We start from the raw sequence: 23227 nt of genomic DNA on the forward strand, positions 1-23227 counted from the left end.
CGTAACATGGGGTGATGGGAGATGGGGTGGTGCCTCCACACGGCGTGAGCAAGGGCAGCAGCAGGGGTGCTGGTCATGTCGCTGTCGAAACTCCTGTGCTTTTGCCTTTCAGCCACTCAAATCTGGCCAGTGCTGCTGAGCAGTGGGGCACAGTGCTCTGGGAAATGCAGCACTCACACCTCTCTGCAGGACACCGTCTTGTCAAGACCTATCTTTGTTCCCTGTAGGCTTGTCCCCTGGGCTCAGTTGGGCTGCTTGTCCCCTGCCTCAGTTTCCCAGCCTAGGTAAAACGAGCAGTGGTGAGGAGCTCAGGGAACCTTTGAAGCTCATGGCTGAAAGCCTGAGGTGAGAGTCTCCAAGGGAAGGGTGATGCCATGGTGCCCATTCAGGTTTAACCCGGCCTGTGACCTAGCTGGGTGTCTGTTTGGGATCACAGGTGGGATTTCTGCTGGAAGAGCCAAAACGAAGCCTGCACCGAGGCGGCTGGTGGGGCTGACAGGGTGCTGGAGCTGCCCCCTCCTCCCCTTTCTCCCCTCCAACCTTAAAGAGAGGCAAAGAACTCCCTGTAGCACACGGAGCCCCAGTCCTGTCTCATCCACCCTCCATCCAGCTCCGGAGGGGATGCTGGGGAAGAGGAGGAGGATTGCCAGCCGGGCCCAAGAGATGCTGCCAGCAAAGGGCATTAAGCCCCTGCAGAAATTTCCTCTGCAATACAGATACATTTTTTTTCCCAGAACGGCATTAGAGCTGGGAAGGAATCACCAAGGAAAGGCCGTGGGGGGGTGCAGGGAGGGGGGGAGCACTTGGCAGCTCCGGCTGGAGCTTAACTCGCTCCAACAGGAGCACAGGATTCCTGTTTCAGCAAAACCGGCGTCCCCGGCGGAAGGGCCCGCAGCTTAATCCTGCTGAAAGGAAGCCCTTGCAATTAGCCAGCCATGAAGCCTTTGCAATTAGCCAGCCACGAAGCCTTTGCAATTAGCCAGCCACACTGGCCAACGCTGGCCAAGAGTCAGCGTCTGGGGGGAAGGTGGCCCTTGTCCTGCTGTGCTCCCTCGGGGGCTTCTCGGTGGATACTGGGATTTCTCCGGTGCTGCTGAGGATGTTTCCTTCATCCCTCCTTTGGCCCGTTAGAAAATGGGCTCGTGGCCCCTCCCTGGGTGTTACATTTCAGCCAGCCTTCCTAGCACAGCCAAAAGCTGCTTCTTTGGGCTGGGTTTCTAAGCTTTTGGCTCCAAGGACACAGCCCAGCGCCTTGTCCCTGGTCATCCCACCGCAGGGGTTTAGGTGTGAGCATGGGGCCAAGGGTGGTCCCTCACTGGGGACAGAGGTTCCTGACTGGAGCAGACACCTTGGAGGAGCTGTGGGCTGGGAGAGGAGCGCGGTTCTCCCTCTGTCCTCAGCGGCTGGAGGATGTTTCTCCTCCAGCTTTGTGTCCTCCCGCCGCTGGGGCAGGGAAAGGTGGGAGCACGTGTCAGCACTGCCCCTGGAGTCACACCTTTGGTCCCTGCTCCCTGGATGCCCCACCAGCTGAAACCCACCACCACGCTGCGATTACGGTGATGGGATCGGTGGTCCCTGCGCACCCTCGCTTGGGGGGACGGTGGCAAGGGCGTGCTCCCCCAGCCTGGCCAGTTCCCCCTCCCGCCCTGTGCTTGGCCTTGGGGCTGTGCTTGGGGTCCCTGGGCTCAGCTGCTGAGGCCGTGCACGCCGCCCCTGCTTCCGCCTTCCCTCGGGTTTTGGGAGGGAAACCGCCTGCATTGGGCATGGATCAAGCCAGCAGCTCCCTCCTGCTTGGTCCCATGCCCTCCCGGCTGGGTGCTTTGCGGGAAGGGGGGTGGTCAGCGCCGTCCCCCCTCAGCCACCCTCTGCTCTCTTGCAGCTCACCCTCCAGAGCACCAAGTCCCGCGTGGCCTTCTTCGAGGAGCTCTAGGAAGCGACCGGCCGCTCCGCTCCGCACCGCTGCTGCCTGACAGCCGGCTCCCCCTCCAGCTGGAGCCTCTCCCCTCGGGCCCCATGTGCCCCAACCGGGGCTGGGGAGCCGAGCATCCCCCTCCGGCTCCCAAAGGGCGCTGCCAGCCTCCGTACACCAACGGACTCAGCGCCCGGCTACCCACAGACTGTGTGATGTTCTCTAGCTTAGTGTCCACTCGTCCTCCCCCCACCCCTCTTCTTTTCCTTCCTTTTCCTGCCTTTTTTCTCCTCGTTTTGGCTCGGCGCTCCGGGCTTCCCCGTGGTGCCAGGGTCGGGGCTGCTGTCGTGCCCCCCCGGCCTTGGCAGCCGGCGAAGGGCCGTGCCGAAGGGTGTCCGTGGCAGGGATGCCGTCCGTGCCTCCGGCTGCCGCCTCCTGCGGGCAGCGGTGCCAGCCCCGGAGCGCCATTAGGAACCCAGAGCATGTTCCAGTGGAGTGCTGTAAATCAGGGGCCGTCGCGCCAGCTCCTCTCCCAGCGCCCGGCAGAGGTGGGAGCGGGATTGCAGCGGCTGCAGGCACCTCGGTCCTGCTTCTTTGGGGAGAGAAGGTGGGGAGGAAGGTCTCCTCCTCCTCTTCCTCCTCCTCTCTGCGAGGGATAAGGAGCAGCAGAACACAGCTAGTGCCAACCAAACGAGACCTTTTCTTTCCTGCACACTGTGACTTGAGGCTGGCAGGGGGCTGGGGGCTCAGGGAGGGCTGCCCGGGTCCCACATCCCCCTAACACGGTGAGGGGGGGGTGTCCCCCCCAGCTCCTGTGTGTCCCCACAGCTCTGTGTCCCCCCCAGTGCCTCGGGGCTGAGCCGGGGCTGCCTCTGTCCCCCTGTCCCCGCCTCCTGCCTGGCCGTATGCAGGTGCCTTCACCCACAGGTCCCACCCCTCACAGGGGCTGCCCTGGCCTTTCCCTGCCTCCAGCCCAAATCCTGCCCGGGCTCTTCCCTGCTGATCCAGGCAGGCTCTGGAGGAAACCTCCCTTCCAGCTCCCTGTAATGGAGATGGTGCTTCCCCGGGCAGCCCCTGCATCCTCTCGGGACCCCCAATTCCTCCTTCCCCCAACTGTACCTGCCCCGGAGTCAGCAGAGGTTCAGCCCGGGGCTCAGCGGGTTGGACATCACATCCTGAAGCCTCTCGGCCTCGCAGCGACTCCCCACACGTGGCTGCGATTGGGGTGGCTGGGGCCAGGCACAGCCAGTGTCGTCCCCCCCCCCAGCCCCCCCGGAATGCTGTGATGGGAAGAGGGACCCTTTGCTCGTTCCTTTTAATAAACATTCAGAGCACTGAGGCCGGGGAGCCAGGATTTGCTCTTCTCTTTTTTTTTTTAACTCGGGGAAAAACCTCACGGAGCCCTGCGCTGCCGCAGCTCCAGGCAGGGGAGGCTTTCATGGGAAGCACGTCTGCGGCCCTGGGATCCCTCCGGCTGCTCCCCGCGGGGCTGGGGTGCCTTCCCCCTCCCCACTGCTTCGGGGTCACCCACTCCCTCAGGGATCCTCTGGCCCCGCTCGCAGCAGGGTCCCCTTTTCCCACCCGGGGTTTGGTGGGGTGGTCTCAAAGGGGGGGTGTGGGGGGGGCTGAGCCCCGTGTTTGGCATCCCCCGGGCTCTGCTGGAGCTCGGCATGCCTGGAATAAATAAACACTGCGCTGCATTGACCTCAATTTTTTAATTAATTGCGGATAAAACCCCTTTGGGGAGCTGGGGATCCGGCTGAGCTGCCGGCCCGGAGCCGGGGCTGCCCGTGGGGCTTCACCAAAGCACCACCCGGTGCCAGACATGGCAGAGGCTGGGTGAGACCCAACCCAGGGGGGGGCTGCTCCTGGGGACCCCCACCCCGCTGCTGCTCCTGTTGCTCGGTGCTGGATGCGCCTGTTTGTCTGCTCACCCGCAGCAGAGCCCCAGAGATGTTTCATGCGGCTCCTGGCGAGTGCCAGCGGGTGGGGTGGGGTGGGATGGGGGGGTGTTGGTGACCCCCTTCTTGTCTTGAGCAGGGCTGGTGGGAGTGGGCTTGGGGTTTGGCAAAGGGATGCTGATGAGGGACCAGGGGAGGTTTCGGGGATGCTGGGAAGTGGAGGGTGACCCGATTTCCCCGTGCGTGGGGTGGGAGTGCTGCCCGTACCGTGCAGATAACACGGGATGGGCTGAGCCCCAGCTGGGGGTTCGGTCCTGAAGCCAGACTGGAAAGGCCTTTCCCAGCTCAGGCCATGGGGATGGGAGCAGTGGCACAGGGGCCATGCACCCTGGGACCACTGCACACCCCCAGAACCCCCACATGCCTCCAGAACCCTGCACACCCACAGAACCCCTCACACCCCCAGAACTCCCCACACCCCCCAGAACTCCCCACACCCCCAGAACCCCCCACACCCCAGAACCCCTCATGCCCACAGAACCCCCCACACCCCCAGAACCCCCCACACCCCCAGAACCCCTCATGCCCACAGCAGTGCACTCCTGCAGCCCTGCATGCAGACAGGACGCGGTGTCGCACACTCATGGCACAGCACACCCACCCCACTGCTCCCAGCCTTGCACACTCACAGCCTCCCAGTGGCTTTGCACACCTGCAGCCTCCCACACTGGCAGCGCTGTGGACACACAAGCTGGGGCCGTCTCCGTGCCCACACCCCCGACCAGGCTGTTCCTCTGCCTCCAGAGGAAATTTCATTCCCAGTTACTTTTTTTTTCCCTCTTTAGCAAAATTAAATCCGTCAGAGCTGAGGTGGTGGCAGTGGTGGCAGTGGCAGTGGTTGCAGTGGCAGTGGTGGCAGGGATGGCAGTGATGGCAGTGGCAGTGGTGGCAGTGGCAGTGGTGGCAGCATCTGTGGGCTTGAGATGACTTTGCCCAAGGAAATAAAACCAACCCCAACCCATCATATGGTGTTTCTGTGTCAGTGTCCCAACGTGTCCCCGCTGCCACCAGTGCCCTGGGGGGGAAGCTGCAGGGGTTTGCCGACCCAAGGCAGCAGCTGGGTGTTTCAGCAGGGTTCTCCCTGTACTTTCACACTGGGGGTGGCAGTGGAGGGGGCTGGGGGGTGAGTTCTTGCTCACATGAGTGTCCCTGTCCCCAAAACCCAGCTGGCAGCAGGGAGCTAGTGGCCCAGAGGTGGATGGGGAAACTGAGGCAGGGGTGGGCTGCTGGTCGGGATGTCCATCCCGCAGTGTGGGGGTCTGGCAATGCCCAAGGCCTCTCCCCACCCAGACTGCTGCCCACCCCCCCCCGCCCCCCCCCCCCGCACTCCCTGCTGCCCCCCTGTCCCCAGGGTGCTGCCCCCAGCACTGGGTGCTTCGGGGTGGGGGAAGAGCGGGGCTGGGGGTCAGCAGGGGCAGAGGGGGTGCTGGCTCACTTATAGGCAGGGGGAGTCTCGGGGGGCTCCTGCACATCTGGGCTTGTGTGGGAACTGTGTGTGCACTGGCACAGCTCAGCATGGCACAGCCAGCATGGCACAGCACAGCATGGGAGGGGGGCACCAGAGCACCTGAGGGCTGCAGAGAGCTCAGGGGGGTGTCACCCTCTGCCCACTGGCAATGGGCACCCAGCCCAGGGTGGGAATTTGGGGTCCAGCTGATGGGGTGCCCCATCCCTGCCCTCAGGCACCCTGGGGAGCTGGGGGCAGCTATGGGTGTTCTGCTCTGACATGGTTTGGGTCTGGGTAGCAGGATGTTGATGTAAAACGCAGCTCCCAGCGGGGGCAAAGCCGACCGGGGTGCCACTCCTCAGGGACAGTGTCCTGGGGACATGGGGACCTCAGTCCTTCCTTGTCCCATGGCTGCCAGCCCCACACTGTCCCCATCCATCCTCACCCATCACCTCCAGCCTGGGCTGGTGGCTGCACAGTGCTGCGTCTGCGTCCCCCACCGTTCCCTCTCCCCAGGACTCTGTCTTCCAGGGGGAAAAGGGGGAAAAGGGACATGGGGAAGGAGAGGAGAGGAGAGGAGAGGAGAGGAGAGGAGAGGAGAGGAGAGGAGAGGAGAGGAGAGGAGAGGAGAGGAGAGGAGAGGAGAGGAGAGGAGAGGAGAGGAGAGGAGAGGAGAGGAGAGGAGAGGAGAGGAGAGGAGAGGAGAGGAGAGGAGAGGAGAGGAGAGGAGAGGAGAGGAGGGGCAGGTTGTGGGGATGGCACACACAGAGACCTGGCGAGCTCAGTGCATCGCCCGCTGCCCCAGCACCTCCCCTGGGACAGCCACAGCGAGGCTGGATGAGAAGCCTGAGGTGTCACATCGAATATTCGGGGATGTGACGGCTGGAGGTGACGAGAGGAAGGATTGGCACAGCCCCGGAGCCGAACCCTCTGGCTGGTACCAGGGCTGCCCACTCAGCCGCTGGGGCAGGGCACCAGGGAGGGGATAACGTTTGGATGCTGTGACATGAGCAGCTGGGGCTGCTCCCCTGTCGCTGGAGGCAGCTTGGGGCAGGCGGGGGGATGCTGGGTGAGGGGAGATGGGTGAGGGGCCATGGGGACCCGGCGGGGGGATGCAGGATGCTGCGGGTTGGTGCAGCCGGCTGCAGCACCACATGGTGGGGTGCAGGAGCACGTGGAGGGAACGGAACCTGGGGGGGTGTGGGGTGGGTCACAGGACCACGCGGTTTGGACTGTACAACACACTTGGGACCAGGAGATGCTGGAGCTGCTGCCCTGAGAGCGCAGGGGCCGAGCAGCACACGGGGACATGGCCCTGGGGAAGGAGATGCTGCCTCAGCCGGGATCCCACCCCTCCTCCTGCCCTTAACTCTTCCTCCCCTCGTTATCCCCTTGGGCAGCATCACCCCTCCCGGCCTCCCTCAGCACCTGCTGCCACCGCTGCTCAGGGCACCGGGGGGCAGGATCCGGAGCAGTCCCACTCCCATCACCTCCTCCCACCCCACTGCTGCTGTCACCTGCTGCAGGGACACCCAGCACTGTCACAGCCCAGCCGGGATGCTGCCTGCTGCCAGCCTGAGCATCCCTGTGCTGGGGACCTCCAGCCTGAGCGTCACTGTGCCGGTATCACCACCCCGGGCACTTCCAGCGCCTGTCACAGACACACCATTCCTGCAGGTGTTTCTCTCCCTGCAGCTCTCAGCGTGCCCCTTTCAGAAACCTGGATCCCCCCTGTGCTAGTTTAAGCAGGTCCTGGGCAGCCCCTGAGCATCACCTCCCTGCTCCATCTCCTGGCCAGAGCAAGTGGCGTCACCGCTGCCCTCGGCATCCTGGACCACATCCACTTCCAGGGATGCTGAGAACGGGCCCATTTGTATTTTTCCCAGTTTTCAGATAGAAAAATGCCTCCTAAGCAGACATCAGAGGGGCTGTTTTCCTCCTTGCTAACCCAAATTAAAGGGAGGGGGGGAGGGGGGTGTGGTGTCTCAAAGCCTTTCCCACTCTCCTTTCCCTCCCTGCTGCCTGGAGCTTTACCCAGCGTTTCCTCCATCACGGGTGTGATGCTCCAAACTGCTGCACCCCGTGCTGGGTAGCGGCTCCCAAACCCCCCTGGGGGGGTTACCACCACCCCCCCCGGGTTTAGCAGCAGGGCAGGGAGCTGGCAGGCAGCGTGGGGGCAGGGATAACCTTGGGGCTGGTGTTGCAGCCACCCCTCTCCCTCCATCAAGCGTTGGTTTAAGAAACATTTCACTAAATACCCAGCTGACAGCACCAGCCCCGGGAGATTGATGCCTCCGGCGCCTCCGAGGGCTCCGTGCCAGAGGGTGACTTTAAAATGACACAACGGCCACCCTGGGCCAGTCACGTCCCCTCCCTGTGCTCAACGTGAGGGATGTGACATCCCGGAGGACACCGGGGCCACCCCCCCACCCCCACCCCGGCATCCTCACCAGGGGTGAGTTATCCAGGGGCTTGTCCTGGGGGATTTCAGGGCACCTAGACCAGGTTTGCACCATCCTGTCCCCACCTCTGGCAGGTTTCCCCATGCCCATGAGCTTTCCCATTCCTTTGAGGCATTCTTATCCCATCCATCCCATCCCATCCCATCACATTCTACCTCATCCCATGCCATGCCATCCCTGTCCCATCCCCTCTTATCCCATCCCCATCCCACCCTATCTCATCCCATTCTATTCCTATCCCCATCCCCATCCCCATCCCCATCCCCATCCCCATCCCCATCCCCATCCCCATTGCCATGCCATGCCATCCCATCCCATCCCATCCCATTCATCCTAGGGAGCTGCTTTGGCAGGGGGGTTGGACCCAATGATCTCTTGAGGTCCCTTCCAACCCCTACAATTCTATGATTCTATGATTCTATGATCCCATTCCACCCTATCCCATCCACCTTCATCCCATCCCATCCCATCCCATCCCCTCCCCACCCCCATCCCTATTCCATCCATTCCCATCCCATCCCATCCACCCTCATCCCATCCCCATCCTGTCCTCTCCCCATCCCCATCCCATCCCATTCCATCTCCATCCCCATCCCATCCCATCATATCCCCAGTCTGTCCCCATCCCATCCCCATCCCCACCCCCATCCATCCCCACCCTGTCCCTGCCAGGTTCCCTCTCTCCTCTTCAAGAACAATTGGGAACTTCAACTGGGGGACATGGCAGAGACTCGGCAGCGCCTGGAGAAATGGAGCTGTCAGGATACACCAGCTTGGGGGTCTCTGTGGGGCGGGGGGCCAGCCCCTTGGCCCTGCCAGGGGGGCAGAGGCAGCAGCTGGGTAAGAGATGAGGAGGTTAAATTAGAGATAAATCAGCACTGTGGCTGTGCCAAGGGGGCTCCATTCCCCTAAATTCCTCCCCCCACACCACCACCCCCATCCTCCTGAGAGCAGGGAAGGTGTTGATGTGGGAATGGGAACTCCTGAGAGCAAACCAACCGCCACCCACCGGACCTGGATCACGCTCCTCCTGATTCATTAGCGGGATCAGCTAATTAGGGTGCTGCCAGTGAGCATCAGGGAGGTGCTGCCACCCTCCTGGGAGGATCAAGGGATGAGGGGAGCGGTGGCAGGGACCCACTGGCAGGACTGGCCCCAGCCCCAGGGACATAGAGGGAGGCTTGGAAATGGCAAACAAAACCCAGGGAGAGGAACGTTTCCAGCATCCAGCGGTGTGGGGAGTGTGAAAACCACCCATTTTAACCCAAAATCCCCAGGGTTTGGGGCAGCTGCTGCCCCCACCCCATCCAGCATCTCAGTGAGGGGCCGAGACCTCAGGAAACTCATTCAGAGCTTCTCACCCCAAAATAAGCAAAGAAGGGGGCTGCAGGGCACAGGCTGCACTGGGGTGTGCTGGTAGGAGGGCTGTAGGTCCCAGCCTTCATCCCATGAGGAAGAGGGTGGTGGGGCTGAGGGCTCAGGGCCAACATTGAGGCAACTCCACCGGTAATCCCTGATGAACAAACCCAAACCCCAATCCTGACTTCAAATGCAATTAGGCCGTTGTTTAATTGTCATTATCCCCACCCACCCACCCACCCCCTGTGCCACCAGGTGCTCACACCCTCCATCCCTGGGGACGAAGCGTCGGGAGCCGGGCTGGGCCGTCTGCCTCCTGCATCCGTGGGGAAGATGCTCCCACAGGTCCCTGTGGCTGCACAGTGCCCGGATCTCCTGGGATTTGTGGGGAAAAGCCCTGAAATCTGCAGCATTATCCCTGCCAGGGGCTGGGAGGAGAGAAATTAATGAGCTTCCACCCCGGAATCTCTGGCGGGCAAACAGGGAATTAATTGGGAGGGTGACTTCGTTAACGCCAGGCAGCAATTTGATCTGCTAAGAGGAGAGGGGGGGGGGTGGAATTAGGCTACTTGGCCTTTTTGGGCTTCTTCCTCCCCAAAAGCCCCTTGGCATTCCCAGCATCTTCCCGCTCAGGGCCGCACCGTGAGCTCAACCCTGGTATCAGCCACCAGAGATTCCCGGCGGGGCGCAGGGCCGTGCACCCCAACGCTGCCCTGAGCCCCTGTGGAGTTTCCTCAGAGCTGGAAAATGCCACCACTGATTGGTGACATCCCAGGAAGGAGGATCCTGCCCTGGGAGCAGTGGGTGGGCTATTCCCTGGGGTTCCCAGAGCGGCCACCCTGGCTCTTCCCATCTCAGGGATGGAAATTTTCCCCAGCTGCAAGACAGCTTAGAGGAGACCCCAGCTGGTTACAGCCAATGGTGTCTGCACAGGCAGCCAGGAAGGGCAGGGAAGGTTTTTGGGGGGCCCTGGTGCTGGGTCCCACTGGAGGTGGAAGGTTTGGGGCAGGGGCAGGTGGGAGCTGAGTGTCCCCCTGAAAATTCCCGGCAGTGTCGAACCGAGTGAGGGGATGGCTGAGGCTGAGCACGTGGCCAGGGTGGTTGTGGGATGGGTGGGGGGTGGGGGGTGGGGGTGGGGTTCGTGGTGGGGTTGGAGTAGCAGAAACCCCACTCCAAGATTTTGGGGGTTCTTGTGCCAGTCCCAACACGAGAAGCACACCTGGACTGCCTGCTGTGCCTCAGTTTCCCCATTGCTCTTGAGCATCTCTGGGGTTCAGATGAGCGCCTGAGGAGTGTCAAACGTCACCCCCCACCCCCTTTTCTTTCCCACACCATTACAGCTCTAGGGACATTTCCCCTCCTGCCCCAACCCCTTCCCACCCCCCCTCAGCACCTCCAAAGGTGCCTCCAGCGGGGAACAGCTTTGGCAGCCTCCCCACCCTGCTGATGGGCTGGGGTCTGCAGGGACCCCCACACCCGGGGAGACCAGCCAGGGGAGGTGGGCAGTGGGAGGTGGGGAGTCCCAGACCCCGGGCACAGACAGGTGCTGTGGGGACACGGGTGGCACGGTGAGGACCCACGGTGCTGCCAGAGCCAGACTGTGACGGACTGGGGACAGGGAGAGGGGTGAGGTGAGAAATGGGGTCAGGGTTTGGGGGGACTGGGGGGCGGCAGAAGGGGGTGAAGGGCTCGGATGGGCCCTGGTACAGGTGCTGGCATGCCAGCCCTGGTGTCCCACCGCCCCCCCCCCCCCCCAGCACTCAGCACCCCGGGGTGACAGCTGCCCTGGCCTGGGGTGACATGTGGGGGGGCGGTTCGGGGGTGGGGGGGGAGGTGATGTCCTGGGGGGCTATGAGCAGGGGGGCGGATTGATGTCCTGGGGTACATTGAGCAGGGACGGGGGGTGGTGACGCTGCCCCGCTCCGGGGTGCTGGTGTGGGCACCCCGGGGTGACAGCTGCCCGCACCTGCTGGTTGGGGGAGGGGAAGGGGGGCACAGGGACCCCGCCATCTATGCCGCCGGTTGCCGTCCCCCGCCACCGGCAGCCCCCCCGGCCCGGGACGCTCACGGGGGGCTGTGACACCCTCTCTGCCGCAACTCCCCCTCCCCCGCCGTCCCCTCCCCGGGGGGGGAGGCACCACCCACCCCACCCCACCCCCGGCTCCCCCCTCCCCCCTCCGCCCCCAGCCCCATTTGCCAGGCGGGACCATTCAAAACCCGCCCGGTTCCGCCGCTTCTCCCTGGATTCCGCCGCCGCTTCCCCGGGGCCGCAGCCGAGGATGCTCCGTGTGCCGGCGGCGGGGGGGCGGCAGCGTGTGCGCGGCGCCGGGGGCTGAGCCAGCGGCGGGAGCCGAGCCCCGGCCCTGCCCGGGACACTTAACGGGGAGGAAGAAGAGGAGGAGGAGGAAGGGAGGAAGAAGGAGAAGAGGCCGCCCTCGGCCTCGGCCCCGCCATGCCGGGCCCCGCCGGGGAGAGTGGCCCGGCGGCAGCGGCCCCCCGGGGGCTGTGAGCGGCCCGGGGCTGGCGGAGGGGGGGCCCCGGAGCGGCATGGCCAGCCCCGTCCCCGCCGCCGCCGCTGCTGCCGCCGCCGGGATTTAGCCGGTGCCTGGATGCTTTCGCCTCCCGTTTCCACTTCGGGCGGGCATGTGCGCGGGGGAACCGGGCCGCCCCCAGGCTCCTCCGGCGCGGATCCCCCCCGCGCCCTGACTCCCCGGTGAGGGGCTCCGCCGTCGGCCCCGTCCCGCCACCGGCCCCGGAGGACGGGGGAAGCTCCCGCCCGCCCTGGCCCCCCCCCGGTTTGGCCGGTGGGTGCCGGGCGGGGGGGGCGGCGGGCACCGGTAACTTGTTTTTAGCGTACCCCGGTACCGGCTGGGACACCCCTCCCGAGGAGATTTGGGTTTAAACTTTGGCTTTTGGGAAGCCCCGAAGATGCCTTTCCACCCGGTAACGGCGGCGTTGATGTACCGGGGGATCTACACCATCCCCAATATCCTCGCCGAGCAGCACCCCGTGGAGATCCCCGAGGACGAGCTGGAGGGTGAGCGGGCTGGGGAGGGGGTTTGGGGGGGGGGACGACACGGGACACTGCGAGCCGGTGGGGCTGGGGGTGCCCATCCCATGCTGGGTGCGGGGGGAAGTTGGGGTGCGCGGGGCCCCCCCACCCCCGGCGCCGTGGGAAGGGTTGAAGGCGGGATGCGGATGGAGGGATGGAGGGACGGATGGATGGAGGGATGGGGGGGGGGGCGGGAAGGAAAGCGTGGGAGAGAACCGGGCAGCGGGAGAGGGGGACGAGGCGGGGGTCGTTGGGGGGGTGGGGGGTCCCGGGCCGCGGTGTCGCCGTTGTGACAATATGACACAGCAGGGACCGGCGGTGGCCGCGCGGGGCCGGACCCCCCCCACCCCGGCGTGGCGGGGCCACCCTCCCTGCTGTCATAATATGACAGTGGCTGGCGGTGCGGGGGGCCCCGGGGGGCGGCTGTCACCCGTCTCACCCCACCCGGGGTCACGGCGGTCCCACGCAGTCCCAGTGCCCCCGGTCTCCGGCCGGGAGGAGCGGCCTCCGGAGCTCTGCCCACCCGTGCGATGAGCAGGGCCGGTCTCAGCTCGCTATCGCCACAATGGCTTTTTCCACCCCAAAAGTTTGCTGGGGCGGCGGGACGGGCGCTGCCTGTTACCCCCCCCCACCCAGGGCCACCCCCGCTGGGCTGTCCCCAGGGAGCCCAGCTCTGCCGGGGGGGGGGGACAGGGAGAGGGGGCAGCATCCGTGCCCCCCCCCCAGACCCCAGCACATGCATCACAGGGCAAACTGAGGCACGGGCTGACCCCATGCACAGCCCTGCTGAGCCTGTGGGAGAGGCTGGAGGGGGCTCTGCAGCAGGCCCGCAGCCCTGGGGACTCCCCACGGGGAAACTGAGGCACGGAGCCCTAAGCCAAAGGGGAGGTGAGGGGTCCCTGCCCCAGAGCCCCGAGCAGCCAGGGAGAGGCTGGGTGTGCAAGTGAGGGTGAGCGTGCCCGCGGCTCTGCGGGGCTGGGGGTGCACGTGTGTGCTGACGTGTGTGTGCCGACAGCCTCACTGCAGGGCTCGTGTGTGCGGGTGTGCACGTGTGTGCACGCACAGGCCTCCGCACCGCCCCACCTCCACACACACACACACACACACAGAGCCTCACTGCAGGGTGTCTGTGTGCACACACAGAGCCTCACTGCAGGGCTTGTGTGTGCGGGTGTGCACGTGTGTGCACGCACAGGCCTCCATACTGCCCCAGCGCGCTGCGTGTGCACACAGGGACACCTTCCCACACACACACACACACAGCCTCACTGCAGGGTGTCTGTGTGTGTGTCTGTGTGCACACACAGCCTCGCTGCAGGGGCTGTGCGACCGTGTGTGAGTGTGCAAGGGTGGGTGTGTGTGTGTGTGTGAGTGTGTGTGTGCAGGAGCAGCAGCGCTGCAGCGCGTGCGCACACCTCCAGCAGCCCAGCTGGATGGGCTGTTGTGCACAGCCCTGCTGCAGGGCACGTGTGTGTGTGTCTGTGTGTGTGTGTGCACAAGCACAGCGTCATGGCACCGTCACGTGTGTGCACACTCACACAGCATCACCACACCCTCACACACGTGCACACAGAAGCCGGTCTCTGCAGGTGTGTGTGCGCACACCCGGCGGGGCTCCGCTGCAACGCGCTTGTGCCCGTGTCCACGTGCGCCTGTGCACAAGCACTGCTGCAAGCTGGGGTTGTGTGTCTGTGTGTGTGTGCACAAGGGCAGCCCCGCTGCAAGGGGGGGGTGCCTGTGCCTATGGGGGTGTCCGTGCCTGGGGTGGGGTCTGTGTGTGTGTGTGTGTGTGTGTGTGTGTGTGTGTGTGTGCAGCCCCGCTGCAGCGCGTGCCGGCGCATCACATCGCAGCGCGCGCAGCCTCGCTGCAGCCTGTGTGTGCTCACGCTCACTGAGTGTGCACCCAGGCACTGTGGGGGGTGCACCCAGCCTCACGCAGCACCCGTGGGTGCTGACGTCTGCCCGGGGCTCCCCTGACACACACCAGCAGCCCCCCCCCTCACACCCCTGTACCCCACCTGCGGCCGCAGGCCCGCTGATGGCAGCATTGGGAGCCCCAAGGTGACCCCGCAAGGCGCCAGCCACCCGTGATGCTGCTGGGGGGCTGTGGTCCCACCCCGCCGCCTGCTCCCACCTCCCTCACCGCCGGTTGCACCCTGATTTGGGGGGCTGTGACCCCCCAGCCGCCCCACGGCCCCTCGGAGCTGCACATTGGGGCTGAGGAGCTGCAGGGTGCGACGTGCGGCACGGTGCTCCTGGCTTGGCAGGGGGGACTTGGGGTGCCCTGGCTGGGGGGGACACTCCTGGAGGGGGCAGGGGGGAGCCCAGTTTGGCTGCAGCTGGGTGGCAGGGGGGGGGGCTTCTTGCTTTTCTCCAGCACTGAGCTGGGTGTCAGCACCCACCCTCTGTCTGGGATGAAGGATGAATTCTGGGGGTGTCTGGGCTGGAGTGGGGCTCCCCCAGAGCCCCCCATTGCCCAGACAGGGATGTTGGCCTCCCTATTAGGGCAAACCCCTCCAACCCCCCCGAAACACCCCAGAAGATGTCACCAATGGGCTGCCATCATCCGGGCAGGGCCGTCCCCAGGCGCTGGGACGTGGGGACAGCACCACACGTGGGTGTTTCCCCCCAAAACGCAGCTCCCAGCCCGACGGCTCCTCCAGCACCACCCCTCCGGCAGCGGGCAGAGCCCCCGGCAATCGAAAATCCCACCCACATCCCGGCCCGACTTCCCGGGGCTCCCGGAGCCTTCAGCCCCATCAGCCCGGTTGGAGCACCGCGTGGTGGGGTGGGGGGGGGGGGGTCAAAAAGGCAGAACCTCCCCCAAAAAGGGGCAAAGCCCCAAGCACGGGGGTGGGGGGATGGGGGAGGCTGGGGGGGGGGGGGGTGCAAGGTGGAGCCGATGGGCACAGCGAGGCTTTTGAGTGGGTGACAGCCCTGCAGCAAGCGCCGTGCCTCAGTTTCCCCGCTTCCTGCTGGGCTCAATGCAGCCTCTCCCTGGCATCCCACAGGGATTCCCCACCCCCCTCCTGCACCCCAGGGCTCATTTTGAGCCAGAAAGCCCAAATCCTCCTGCTTTCTCCCAGGATGTGCCAGCACCTGGGCTGCAGGGCTTGGGGATGCTCCCAGCCGGGTGCTGCAGGGCCATGGGTGTCTTCCCCACCCTGATGGGCACCCCAAGCTCAAGCACATCCCAGGAGGGTGTTTTTGGGGCAGGATGCCAGGGTTTTGGGTGCAGAGCTGGAGTAAAGCCCCTGGGATGTGGTGGTGTCCCCTCTGGGAGGTCAGATCCTTCCCAGGGAGGGTTGTGGGGACATGAAGCTGCCCACCCCAGCCTTAGGATCCCCCCCACCTGAACACACACTTTTGGGGGGGGGGGGAGGTCTGGTTCCTGCAGGGCTGGCAGCCCGTCCTGCCGTGCCTCAGTTTCCCCGCCGTAAGGGGGACCCCGCTATGGCTGGAGGGACGGGTGGCTCATTTGGGGGACCTGGCGGGACCGTAGCTGCGGGGTGCTGGGGGAGACAAGCAGCCTGATCCCCCACTCCCCCCGCAGAGATCCGTGAAGCCTTCAAGGTGTTCGACAGGGATGGCAACGGCTTCATCTCCAAGCAGGAGCTGGGCACGGCCATGCGCTCCCTGGGCTACATGCCCAACGAGGTGGAGCTGGAAGTCATCATCCAGCGCCTCGACATGGACGGTAGGACCTCAGCACCCCGGGATGGGATCCCCTGAACCACCCCCCCACCCCCACCCAGTGAATCACCCAGTTTGCCCCGTTTCCATCCCGCTGACTGGTGGCTGTCAGACTGGAAGTGGGATGCTGTGTGTGGGGGTGGTGCCTGATCCGGGCTCATCCATCATCATCATCATCACCATCATTACCACCGCAGCTTCGTTTAGGAAGATTTAATGACCCTGGAGCACTGGCAGGTGGGAATGGGAAACTTTCCCAGCTCAGCAACCCCCCTGGCACCTGGATGCTGGGGTCAGGTCCTGCACCCTGGGTCAGGTCCTGCACCCTGGGCTGAATCCTGTGCCCTGGGTCAGATCCTGCACCCTGGGTCAAGTCCTATATCCTGGGTCAGATCCTGTGCCCTGGGTTGGATCTTGTGCCCTGGGTTGGATCCTGCACCCTGGGTTAGATCCTGCATCCTGGGTTGGGTCCTGCACCCTGGGTCAGATCCTGCACCCTGGGTCAGGTCCTGCACCCTGGGCTGGATCCTGCACCCTGGGTCAGGTCCTATATCCTGGGTCAGGTCCTATATCCTGGGTCGGATCCTGTGCCCTGGGTTGGATCCTGGACCCTGGGTCAGGTCTTGCACCCTGGGTCAGGTCCTGCACCCTGCATCGGGTCCTTGCACCCTGGGTCACATCCTGCACCCTGGGTCAGATCCTGCATCCTGGGTCAGGTCCTGTACCCTGGGTCAGATTCTGCGCCCTGGGTCAGGTCCTATATCCTGGGTCGGAACCTGTGCCCTGGGTTGGATCCTGCACCCTGGGTCAGGTCCTGCACCCTGGGTCAGATCCTGCACACTGGGTCGGATGCCTGACAGCGCTGGCACCAGCACCCTCCGCAGCCACAGGATACGGCCAGCCCGGCTGCACCCCTGCCCAGCATCCCCACCCTCACGCCGGGGTCACAGCCACCACAGGGGGTCCCCAACTGGCATTGGGGTCCCAGCTGGAATTGGGGTTCCACCTGTTGTTCAGGACCCTGGATGGTCTTGGGGGATGCCAGGCAGCATTGGGGGGTCCCCAATAGATACTGGGGGTGCCCCAGAAGGCATTGGAGACCGCAGCTGGTGTTGGGCATCATGGTCAGTGTAGGGGGACCCCTGAGCTTTGCTGGAGGCTCCCAGCTGGTGTTGGGATCTCTGCCTCGTTTCTAGGGGTCCCTGGCCAGCAATGGGGTCCTTGTTGGTATTGGGGGTCCCCAGCCACTTCGGGGGGCCCTGGCTGATGAAGTCTGGGAGTCCAAGGTCCTGTAGCACTGGCTGCTGTTCTGGGCTGCTGTGGGGCAAGACTGGGGGGGCTCTGGGTGATACTGAGCCCCCCAAGTGCCATGCTCAGGAGCAGGGTGTCCCCAGTGTGCTAGCCAAGGAATGTGGCCCCCCAAAACCACTAAGGCTTTGAGTGGGGCCCCTCCACCCCCTGGGCTGTGCAGGGGTGCACCTCTGAGCAACACCGAGACCAGGCGGGGTGGGGGGGGGTGTGGGGTGGTGTGTCCCTCCTCCAAACAGCCCCACGGGGACCCTTCTGTGGTGGGGTGAGAGCTGCAGGTGTCCCCACAGCCAGGCAGGGGGTGATGGGTGCCTCTGTGCCCCGCAGGCGATGGGCAGGTGGACTTTGAGGAGTTCGTGACGCTGCTGGGGCCCAAGCTGTCCACCTCGGGCATCCCCGAGAAGTTCCACGGCACCGACTTCGACACCGTCTTCTGGAAGGTAGGGGACCCCCCCCCCCCTCCACCCCCTACCTCCCACCCCAGGGGTCAGGCACCCCCCAGCCCTGGCACCGAGACACCCCCCCCCGGGGACAGCTTGGGGTCAGGTCAGGGATGGGGTCAGGGTTGGGGTTGGGTTTAAGGTGGGGATTGGGGTCGGGGAGGGAGTTAGGCTTGGGGTGAAGGTTAAGATCAGGCTCTGGGTTAGAGTCGGTTTAAGGGTTAGGACTGGGGTCAGGGTTGGGCTCAGGGTTAGAACTGGGGGCAGGGTTGTGCTCAGGGTTAGGACTGAGGGCAGGGTTGGGCTCAGAGTTAAGACTGAGGGCAGGGTTGGGCTCAGGGTTAGGACTGGGGGCAGGGTTGGGTTTGGGGGAGGGTCAAGCTTATGTTCAGGCTCCAGGTGAGGCTTAGTGGAAAGGTTAGGCTTAGGGTCAGGGTTGGGGTCAGGCTCAGGCTTAGGTTTAAGATAGAAGAGCCTGAGGCTTGTCTGTCCCTGCCATGGCACAGGGTGCTGGGCAGCGTGAAGCTCTGGGCACCCTTGGGTGTCCCCACCGGGTGCCACCAGCCCCGCTCCGCCCAGGGGTCAGCGGGACACCCTCCCTTTCCCCACCAAAACCGGGGAGATCCAGCCAAACCGCAGCACCCAAAGGTGCCGGGGTGACCCTCACACCATCACTGTGCCCCCCCAAACCGTGGGGGGGTCAGACCCTGCCCGACCCCCCCCCCCCGCCGCCCACTCCCCGCAGTGCGACATGCAGAAGCTGACGGTGGACGAGCTGAAGCGGCTGCTGTACGACACCTTCTGCGAGCACCTCTCCATGAAGGACATCGAGAACATCATCATGACGGAGGAGGAGAGCCACATGGGCACGGCCGAGGAGTGCCCCGTCGACGTGGAGAGTGAGTGCCGCACACCCGGGGATGCCGCGGCCCCGCCACAGCCCCGATGCCACGGGGATGGCACCCGGGGGGATGGATGGTTGGGGGGGGTGTGTGTGTGGGAGGTTTGGGGTGACCCCCCCTACTGTCTCCCCAGCCTGCTCCAGCCAGCAGATCCGTCAGACCTGCGTGCGGAAGAGCCTCATCTGCGCCTTCGCCATCGCCTTCATCATCAGCGTGATGCTCATCGCCGCCAACCAGGTGCTGCGCAGCGGCATGAAGTAGGGGTGGGGGGGGCTGCCCTGAGAGCCCAGCTCCAGCCCCCCTCCCCACCCCCCACCCCCCCGGAGGGGACACCTGCAGCGAGGAGCACAGACCTATCTATATATAGCTCTCCATATCCAAATCAGACATGCAGCCCCCCCCAGGGAGGGGTGGGGGGGCACAGCTGAGGGGGACAGACCTGTGCCAGCCCTGGGCGACGCGGCCGCGTGGCTGTCGGTGGGACGTGGGAACTTTGATGCCGACACACACGAGCCACCCCCTGCTCGCCCAAAAAACAACAGCTCCCCCCTCCAACCTCCCCCCAACCCCTGAGTGCATGTAACGTGCATGGAGCCCCGTGTGCTGCCCCCTCCATCCCTGTGCTGGGGGCTGACTGCTCCCCCTCCCCTCCCCGGGCGCAGGAGCCCGTCGGGTGCGTCTGTAGCGCTATATTTATGATCAAACCAAATCATCCCCTGAGCAATACTCGCCCCTGAGACAGTTTCTAGGCTGAGATGGGAGCGTTTGCATGGACCTGGCTGCCAAGGGCTGGATTTCACACCCCCCCACCCCCCCCCCAATCCCTGCCGCCTGTTCCCCTTTTCCCTTCCCCAGCCCCGTGCTGTGCCTCAGTTTCCCCACCTGCCAGATGGGGGGACGATGCTGACCTCCTGCTTGATGCACTTTGAGCCCAACCCCCTCCCCCTTTTCCCCCCCCCCAAGGAAGAGCTGGAGCGACCCCCGAGGCCCTGCACATCCCTGAGCCCCCCCCCAGCCTGTATGTAGCACCCACTGGGCACTGGACTGGTTCAGATTTGGGGCCGTTTCTCATTCTTTGGAATTTTTTTGGGTTGTTTTGGGTTTGTTTGAGGGTTTTTTTTTAGTTCCTTCCTGGTTGGTTGTTTCCGATCTGAAATAAAACTGGGATTTCTGAAGCGCTCTGGGCTGCTGGGGGTCCTGGCAGTGGGGAGGGGTGTCATGCTGGGGGGGGGGGGTGATGAGGCAGGGGTGGGGTGATGGGAGCATCCATGGGTGCTGCCGAGCTGCTGCCAGTGTGACTGAGTCCTCCCAGCGAATGGGGGGGAGAGCAAGTGCTGGGGGCTTTGTGCCCCCTCTGGCATCCCCAGGGTGGGGCTGGAGCATCCCCAAACCTGGGGCTGGGGGGCACCCAGTTCCTTCCCAGTTGCTGTTCCCTGTGTCATGCCCTTCCCCAAGGACTGCTCCCAGCCCTGAGGGGTTTTATTCCCCGTCCCATCCCCAATGTCTCCATGCCCTGGCATTTTAAGGCCCTTTGCCTCAAAGCCCCTCTGCCTCAAAGCCCCTCAGTGGGAGCTCGGAGTGGCTCCTGGGGGGGGGGGGGGCACCATTGCTCCCTGGGTTTGGCTAGGGGTCGTGCCCTGGGCTGGCGGCACAGGGAGCACCCCCATACCCCTTATTTACACCACAGGGGGGTCTGGCCCTGGGTGTAACCCCTCCCTGTGCTGAGTGATGCAGTCCTGCTCGCAGCCCCCTGCCATGGTGCCTGCGTGGGCGTGGGAGGGGGGGGCCCTGCCTGCAGCACGGTGCCCTCCCCGAGCCCCCAGTGATGCATTTTTAATGATGAATAGATTAAAATAATAAATAAAGCTGGGGGAAGCTCTCTCTCCTGAGTGTATCAGGAAAGCAGCTGCTCCCCCTCACCACAGGTGGGTTTTTTGGGGATGAGGGGCAGGGCGGTCGGGGGTGTGGGTGTTCCCCTCCATGGGGAGACCATCCCCAGGGTGTCAGGGCTGGGGTGAGCCCAGCCTCCATCTCCCTGGAGCCCCCTTGGATCCCCACAGCAGGGAGACACTTTTCCTTGCACCTGCCTGGCATTTCCCACCCTCCCAGCACTGATGGGGGGGGAAAACACACACCCCATTTTTGGGATGCCAGGAGGGATCGGCTGTGGGTCATTGATTTGGGGTTTGGGGGTTTAGGGGGTTTTTGGTGTTTGGGTTATTTTAATCCCCCCTAATCTGTCCCACCAATGGATCGGGGTGGGGGGGTGGGGGGGTGGGGTGTCCCACACCAGCAATGTGATTCCATCCATCTCCCCATGGAAAGTTTGGAGTTCTGAGGAGCTGAAGGAAGCCCCATGACCCCGGGGGGTGTGTGTGGGCTGTGTATATTTTTACCCAGGTCTGTTACAGGCACTGTGAATAAACAGAAGCATCCCAAAAGCCAGAGAGGACGGGTCAATCCGCTGGAAACCACAATAACATCAAAGAAGAATGAGATGAAAGAACCAACCTGATCCCCAGGCTCGGCCTTCCAGAGCTGCTCCGTTCATGGGAACGGGGAGAAGGGATTTCTCCAGGCAGGTCTGGGGATGGCAGCTCCCCATATGGGGGCTGTGGGTGGGCAGCACGGGGGTCCCGGCCGCGTTCCGGCCTCGCGCCGCTCTGCCGCAGCCGGGGCCGGCTCGTGGCAGCCGCCGCCAGCCCAGGATGCTCCTTGCTAATTTAATTAACCACACGCTAGGAAAGGGAAAATAAAAAGAAATAAATCTGGCTGGGTGAGCGCTGCAGCGGGACCAGGGAAGGGGCTGGGGGAGCACGGGGCTGCCATGGGCGAGGGGAGCCGGGAGGGAGAAGGATCCTGCGTGGGTGCTGCTGTGGGACCAGTCACAAAGGGCAAAAACCAGGAGCAGAACGGTGGGGATCTGCAGGGCTGAGGCTGCTGTCACGCTGGGAAGTGTTTTGGGAGAGGAAGGGAAGACATGGGGGAAGGTTCTTTCTCCCTGCGATGCTGCGAGCACTGTGGGACAGCTTCAGCCCTATCCCCACGCCCATTCCCACTTCCATCCCTTCCCCTTCCCCATCCCCATCCCTATCCCATCCCATCCCCATCCACATCCCCATCCTGTCCCCATCCACATCCCAGTCCTGTCCGATCCCCATCCTGTCCGATCCCTCCACCCCCATCCCATCCCCATCCTGTCCCCATCCCCACCCCCATCCCATCCCATCCCATCCCCATCCTGTCCCCATCCACATCCCAATCCCATCCGATCCCCATCCCCACCCCCATCCCACCCCCATCCTGTCCCCATCCACATCCCATCCCCACATCCCTACCCTGTCCCCATCCACATCCCAATCCCATCCGATCCCCATCCCCACCCCCATCCCGTCCCCATCCACATCCCATCCCCATCCTGTCCCCATCCACATCCCAATCCCATCCAATCCCCGTCCCCATCCCCATCCCCATCCCCATCCCCACCCTGTCCCCATCCACATCCCAATCCCGTCTGATCCCCATCCCCACCCCCATCCCACCCCCATCCTGTCCCCATCCACATCCCATCCCCATCCCCATCCTGTCCCCATCCCCATCCCAATCCTGTCCGATCCCCATCCCCACCTCCATCCTGTCCCCATCCCCATCCCCGTTCCCGACTCCTCTCCCAGCAAGAGCTGCCAGAGGACGCGGGGCAGAGCCCAGCAGGGCTGCGCCTTGGCAGCGGCCCAGGAACCGCTCATTTCCCTAAAAGCTTCCCGATAAATTACTCCCGCTCCTGCTCTATAAAAGGCACTTTGGCTCGTGCCAGCGCTGTGGGGCCGCAGCTCCTCACCGCTCGCCCCGGGGTGCTCACGACCCGGAGAGGATGCTGAGCCCTGCGGGACCCAGCCGCATCCCTGCAGCATCCTCGGGGAGCCGGGAACCGGCTGTCCCTCCACGTACCGACCCCGTCCCGCTTCTGCGACTCCCTCCTGCCGTGCAGCTCTCTGCAAACAGCCTTCCCCTCACCGGTCAGCCCACACCGGCTGCGTGTGTCCCCCCTACCCCTCCCCGGCAGTGCCACACGCCATCGTTACACCTCCTGACACCGCGCTGTGAAATACACCCCCATAAAAGCCGGTAATTTACAGGCTCCTCTGAGTACCCGGGAGTTTCACGGCTCCGTGAGCACACGACACCCAGCCAGCGATGCTCAGCTCGGCGCCAGCAGCTCACACAAGCGATCCTGAAACCCCCGGATTTTAACTAGCCCACCCCCCTCACCAGCCCCTCTCAGGCTCCCCTGGGCAGGCTGGTGCTCGGCAGGGATCGCTCCCGCTCGGCTTTCAGGCTTCACTGGGAGTTTTGGCGTCGGAGGCTGCGGGGAGAAGCGTGGAGGGGCTGTGGCTGTGCCTGTGTCTTACACTGGGATTCTCCTTTGCTGGTCGTTTTGCAGCTCACCCAGCCCCGATGCTCCAGCCTGCTTGGCTGGAGATGTGTTTCTCCACCGAATTTAAGCTGGATCTGGGAGTGCTGGGTAAAGCAACACCCCCCAGACCAAACACCCTCCTGGGGATGCTCCGAAACACCGCGGGATGGGAGCACATGGAGCAGGGAGGGGACCTGGGGGCTAATGAAACATCTCAGAACACGGGTGAGGAACTGATGCCAACTGCCTGCAAAACAACCGGCACAGGCTTCGTCCTCAA

The 23227-nt window shown here is 64.2% G+C and overlaps 2 protein-coding genes across 5 annotated transcripts in view; both read left to right on the plus strand.

Annotated features, from left to right (window-relative positions):
* NF2 (NF2, moesin-ezrin-radixin like (MERLIN) tumor suppressor) overlaps nt 1-3263 on the plus strand; it is a 49402-nt gene extending 46139 nt beyond the window's left edge. For all 4 annotated transcript variants that reach the window (XM_084271924.1, XM_084271922.1, XM_084271925.1 and 1 more), the window contains one exon: nt 1880-3263. Coding sequence is in view for 2 of the 4 variants with exons in the window: in XM_084271922.1 (XP_084128048.1) it covers nt 1880-1930 (51 nt within the window). In the remaining 2 variants the exon portion in view is untranslated. The remainder of the gene's footprint in view (nt 1-1879) is intronic.
* An 8803-nt stretch (nt 3264-12066) lies between these two features.
* On the plus strand, nt 12067-18794 carry CABP7 (calcium binding protein 7; the record flags this gene model as incomplete). Its single annotated transcript, XM_084272191.1, has 5 exons — nt 12067-12175; nt 15744-15887; nt 17519-17631; nt 18377-18530; nt 18667-18794. The coding sequence occupies 5 exons, from the start codon at nt 12067-12069 to the stop codon at nt 18792-18794; spliced, it is 648 nt and encodes a 215-aa protein (XP_084128317.1).
* Nucleotides 18795-23227: the final 4433 nt, after the last annotated feature.

Source organism: Gallinula chloropus (assembly GCF_964237585.1).
Source record: "Gallinula chloropus genome assembly, chromosome: 17".
In the NCBI taxonomy this organism is placed as follows: domain Eukaryota; kingdom Metazoa; phylum Chordata; class Aves; order Gruiformes; family Rallidae; genus Gallinula; species Gallinula chloropus.